Raw genomic sequence first — 5,686 nt, forward strand, 5'->3', positions numbered from 1 at the left:
TAGTCCCAGCTACTCGGGAGGCTGAGGCAGGAGAATGGCGTGAACCCGGGAGGCGGAGCTTGCAGTGAGCTGAGATCGGGCCACTGCACTCCAGCCTGGGCCACATGTGGAGTGAGACTCCGTCTCAAAAAAACAAAAAAAAACTTTCTAGCAGGGTAGATAGAAAACTGTTACTGAACGAAACTGGGGTCTGCTCACCCAGTGCCGCAAAGTCACTGACATCAGGCTAGCAACAAGAGAAAAGTGAGGCATTTTATTGCAGGGCACCACGCAAGGAGAATTGCACAGACCATGCTTAAGACCCGAACTCTCAGATGGCTTAAAGGTATGGGCTTTTAAAGGCAGGGAAAGAGAGAGGTTACAGGCAAAGTCATAAATCAATACATAGAGACTATACATTGGTTTGACCTAAAACGGTGGGACATCTCAAAGCTGGGATGGGGGGTGGGCTCAAAGGTCATAGGTGGATTCAAAGACTTTTTGATTTATAATTGGTTGAGGCAGTGAAGCTGTCTAAACTTGGGGTCCACAGAAAATAATGTTAGCTCTGGCAGGTGGGCATGACTTCCTCCAGGCCCCTCAGGAAGCAACTCAGAACAATGAACAGTGGTCAGAGTTCAGTTCTCAGTTTCCCCTTATCTGAGGTTTAAATCTGTTTGGTCAGAGTCCAGGTTTCTGAAAAGTTGGGGACATATCTGATGTTACCCTTAGTTTCTACAGGGAACAAAACATCTCACTCTGACTTCCTTGGCTATTGTTTTCAGCTACTATTACTTTCTTACTTACCAAGTTGCTCATTAACTTCTCCGGGCTAGCTAAGTGCCTAGAATCCCCTTGCAGGAACTCAAGATTTTCTTTTATTTCCATGCGTGGAGGGGCCCACAAGCCTCCTAAGAGGGGGTCCCTGCTCTGCCTTAAAATCAGGAGTGTTGTGTTCTGGAAACCAAGTAAAGCCTTTCAAGAAGGGAGAGAGAAACTGTCAGATCTACTGAAAAATTGCATAGTTAAGGACTGAGAACTGACCCCGTATTTAAGTGTGGCGATTGCTGGTGACCTTGACAAGAGCAGTTTTGACCAAGTGGTGGCAGTGACAGTCTAACTGGAATGGGTTCAGGTGAGAATGACAGAACTGGAAGGTTGAATTAGGGTGTTTTTGTTTTTTTTAAAAAAACTTTTACTTAAACAGAGACAAGGTCTCAATCTTGTCTCAAACTCTTGGCCTCAAATGATCCTCTTGCCTCGGCCTCCTAAAGCGCTGCGATTACAGGTGTGAGCGATCGTGCCCAGCCAGAGTTAGAGTTTTGCTGTAAAGGGAGTAGGGAAATGGAGTGGCAGCTGAAGAGGAGAGTGAGGCCAATTTCTTTTTTAAGATGAGAGAAATCACATACTGATGGAAAAGGGAAGGGGAGAGCTGCCAATGCTGTCTGTGAATAGGTAAGAGGATGAGCTCGAGTGTTAAGAGGTGGGGCTGGGTTCAGACAGGAAGAGTATGAATAATTCATCTAAGTAAGAGGAGGGAAGGAAGAGTTATGAAGGTACAGATGAAGGTGGATGAGTGGCCACTGGTGGAGGCAGACCACTGTGTATATTGCAAAGGATATCTTTAGAAGCAATGACCCAGGATAAAAACTGGTAGAGGTCTAAGCACATTTATATAATGGTTCTGCAAATATGTATATAAGAAGCTCAAAGCAACATCTACTTATATATTATGGTGAACTAACCTGCTAAGAGACTTTAGATTACTTCATTTAAAGGAATGGAAGGAAGCATGCCCCACCAACTCTCTTAGCCAACTCTCTTAACTCCACACCTGTCTTTTGGCTCTGAGCCATGCTACATAGTATATACATGAGAGCAAACAAAAGACACGCTCAAGCTTTGTCTGCTTTATTTCACTACATTAAGTTAAGCAATAAGGCAAAACAGTAACCTGTCATTCATAAAGATCAAGGAGTACCTCTCTGTCCCAAAAGGGACCAAAAAGGATGTTTCTTCACAAATATGCACGACACCTAGCTCGTTATGCTGATAAGCATTTCAAACAAAAGAAAAGGTCAGTAGGTGAATCAAATAACAAATCCAAATTAACTTAGCCTAAGTTTCCAAAAGTATACTTTCAAGTGCTAATGGGATCTAACTTTCCTGTGATGGTGCATACTGACTAGCCTTAAAATGTTTGCACCTCATCTAATATAAAAAAGGCAACAAATACAATTCCTAATTCACCAGCTGCAGGTGTTGAACCATTTCTACGGACACACAGAATACTAGCTTGCACTAAAACCTATCTTGAGGAAACATTAAACCAGTGGCTCTATTATTCTGCAAGTTAGTTTGGCTTCTGAAGAAACAAGTTTACGATCGAAGTGTTTTGTGTTTCTGTATATGGGAATGATGCCACCCATACTTCAACATTATTATTTTTGGGAACAAATGCCAGCTGCCTGACATAAATGCATGACGTGTGTGTAGTCTATGCAAACGTGTAAACATGAAGTATTCTCTACTCTGATGCCCATTTCCTCCACTGGCAAATATGGAGCAGTGATTTCACAGTAGTCTCTAGCAGGTAGTGAAATAAAAATTTGAGACTCTGTGGGGTCACAAAAAAATGAAATTCTTTCTATAGTATGCAAATTTGTAATTACCCATCCCCCTGCTCCAACTCCTAAGAGGCTAAATCTTATTATTACCATCATGTTAGAAATGAGTATTTTCTTTCTCACACTGCATCACATATATTATTACTCTGTGGGACTGTTCCATAAAATTGGCTTGATCTTTGTACAATTAGTACAATTTAGTGTCTTTTAGAGTACAATTTAGTGTCTTTTAAAAGCTTCCTAAATATTTAAAACATTTTCAAGGGAAGCTTACAAGGACTATGTCCCATCTGTATTCTACATTATAATGTAACTTTAATTTTTTAAGACTTAAAACAAGACCAAGGTAAACAAAAAATCTGTATTTTCCTCAAGTCTCTTGGCCACTTACTAACAATACTTTCACAGAAAACACGGTGCAGCTGGTGGTCTACTTTGTCAAGTTTCATTTTAGAAAACATCATAGAAATTAAGGTTAGCAGCCCAACTCCAGGATACCAAGTGAAAACAGCATGTCTGCTGTTAGGCCAGAATTGTGGGCTACTTGCTGAACTATTTTATGGTTTACAATCAAAAAGGTCTTATTTGACTCACTATATGACAAAAATCTTAAACTTAGTAAGGGGGAAAGTTCTTAATACCCAGTTTTGGATTCAAGAGATTATACTAGTTAATTTCCCCCTCAACTCACTGGAAAGAATGCTAGTTAAGAATATGCTAAAAATCTAACCTTTATGTTTTCTGCATTCCAGAAATGAACCTGTCCACTCAGGTTTTCTTTGGGTTCTTTTCCAGGTTCCAAACAGAACAACTTAACTGAGTTACAGAGGCAGAACAGGGAAGGGGTAGGAAGTAAGACAAATAAAGATTGTCCCCCTGTGGCAGCATTAATCCCTGGGTATTGTGGCATTATTGAAAACGAATGGAATTTGCTACCCCTTTGACATGACATGTAATTGCTTGCTTCTCAAATTCTTCTTAAAAGATCCATATTTTATTGGGAAAAAGTGTCCCATATTCACTTAGAAAAAGGGGGCAAATGATAGTGCCTTAACAACTTCATAGGTTTTTCCAATCATCACAATACTAAAGATAATGTGACAATTCAATTTTTTGGTTATATGGAAATCTATGGCAAAATGGCAGTCATTATGGCAAGTGAAGGGATATGTTTTAGACTGTTAGATGATATTTAATGGAATGCAGAAAGCAGTTGGTACATTGTGACCAATGCTGGATCATTAACAGCAGGTCCACCTTTGGGTTATTAAGTTTCATCTGTGACATTGTGATCCTTAGTGAGATCAGATCAAGAGACGGTACAGTCAGTTTCTCAGGTGGTAAATACAATGCCACTCCAAGGAACACCCATCCCCTTTCCTAGATGGAATTATGCTGCTGTTATTCAATGTGCAGGGCTCAGTGAGGGAGACACAGACTTACTGGTGTCAACAGAGATGAGAGCAAGAGCAATAGCAGCTACCCTGTGTTCCCAATGTCTTGCCTATGCTCCCACTTTCTTAGCAATAGAATTCCGTAGTGCATGGGTACATCGTTATAAACAAGGCCTAATGAAGCAGCAGCTTCTGCATTTTAACGCAGGTTTATGGTGATATTGTCCTTTGGGATCTGCCCTCCAATGGAACCTTTTAAGGAAGAAGCGGGCCCAAGCTAAGTTCCACATGCTGGGTGAGCCAGATGACTTCTGTTCCCTGGTCACTTTCTTCAATGGGGCGAATGGGGGCTGCCAGGTTTTTAAAATCATGCTTCATCTTGAAGCACACGGTCACTTCACCCTCCTCACGCTGTGGTGTAACTTTGATGAAAATACCCACTTTGTTGGCCTTTCTGAAGGCTATGATGCTATGGAAAGAAAAAAAAAAAGCAAGTATTAGGTAGATAAAAAATCAGCCAAACCACTAAGACTTACAGTAGAAGTCTTTCACCTTATTCTTTCCTTCAGCACACACAGAAGACCTATAAACACTTTGTTTTTTTTTTTTTTGAGACGGAGTCTTGCTCTGTCGCCCGGCCTGGAGTGCAGTGGCCGGATCTCAGCTCACTGCACGCTCCGCCTCCCGAGTTTATGCCATTCTCCTGCCTCAGCCTCCCAAAGTGCTGGGATTACAGGCTTGAGCCACCGCGCCCGGCCGAGGTAAATCATATTAATGCTTGGTAATGGGCAAGTGTGTTCTGTTAGACCGTCTGCATGGGGTTTGGTCAATCTGGTCAGGAATTGAGCTGGGCTTGGGTTTTTTTTTTTTTTCCAGACGGAGTTTTGCTTTTGTTGCCCACACTGGAGTGCAATGGTGCGATCTCGGCTCACCGCAACCTCCACCTCCCGGGTTCAAGTGATTCTCCTGCCTCAGCCTTCTGAGTAGCTGGGATTACAGGCATGTGCCACCACACCTGACTAATTTTGTATTTTTAGTAGAGATGGGGTTTCTCCATGTTGGTCAGGCTGGTCTCAAACTCCTGGCCTCAGGTGATCCGCCTGCCTCAGCCTCCCAAAGTGATGGGATTACAGGTGTGAGCCACCGCACTTGGCCTGGGCTTGGGTTTTATTGCTATGGTTGCTTTCAGTGTACCACAGATTTCACCTACTCTAGCATTATTCTATATTGTAGGTTGGGGCTGAAGAACTCAAGTGTTCATGCTTCATCCTCAGCTTACAGCTGTCCTGCCTACCTGCACAGTGGTGGCTAACTTTCTACGCCTTTGCCCATCCCCTAGAAATGGATGCTTGTTACTAGCCGCTTGGTAGGCTGGTAGTCGGGGAGAAGTAAAGGGGTTCTCTGTTGCTCTAATTCAATTCAGCCTCAGTCTTCAGCAGGCCCTATGTGTTGGCCTTGAGAATACACCTTTTCTCAGCAGTCTTGCCCCCCAAAACTGGGCAAGATCATTAAATGAGTGTAAAGAGGAAAGAAGTGTGAGAAATGAGATTTGGCAAGGTTGGGAAGATGGGAAAGAACTAGCAAAGAATACGGAAGAAAACTTTCGGGGGCCGGGCGCGGTGGCTCAAGCCTGTAATCCCAGCACATTGGGAGGCCGAGACGGGCGGATCACGAGGTCAGGAGATC

General features: G+C 42.8%; 1 protein-coding gene across 3 annotated transcripts in view; it reads right to left on the bottom strand.

Annotated features, from left to right (window-relative positions):
- Nucleotides 1-1,874: 1,874 nt before the first annotated feature.
- Nucleotides 1,875-5,686, bottom strand: part of DCTN4 (dynactin 4 (p62)) — a 50,414-nt gene continuing 46,602 nt past the window's right edge. For all 3 annotated transcript variants that reach the window (XM_011931602.1, XM_011931601.1, XM_011931603.1), the window contains one exon: nt 1,875-4,469. In XM_011931602.1, coding sequence (XP_011786992.1) covers nt 4,256-4,469 — 214 coding nt within the window. In that variant the 3' untranslated portion in view covers nt 1,875-4,255. The remainder of the gene's footprint in view (nt 4,470-5,686) is intronic.

Source organism: Colobus angolensis, unplaced genomic scaffold (genome assembly GCF_000951035.1).
Source record: "Colobus angolensis palliatus isolate OR3802 unplaced genomic scaffold, Cang.pa_1.0 Scaffold90, whole genome shotgun sequence".
NCBI classification, from domain to species: Eukaryota; Metazoa; Chordata; class Mammalia; order Primates; family Cercopithecidae; genus Colobus; species Colobus angolensis.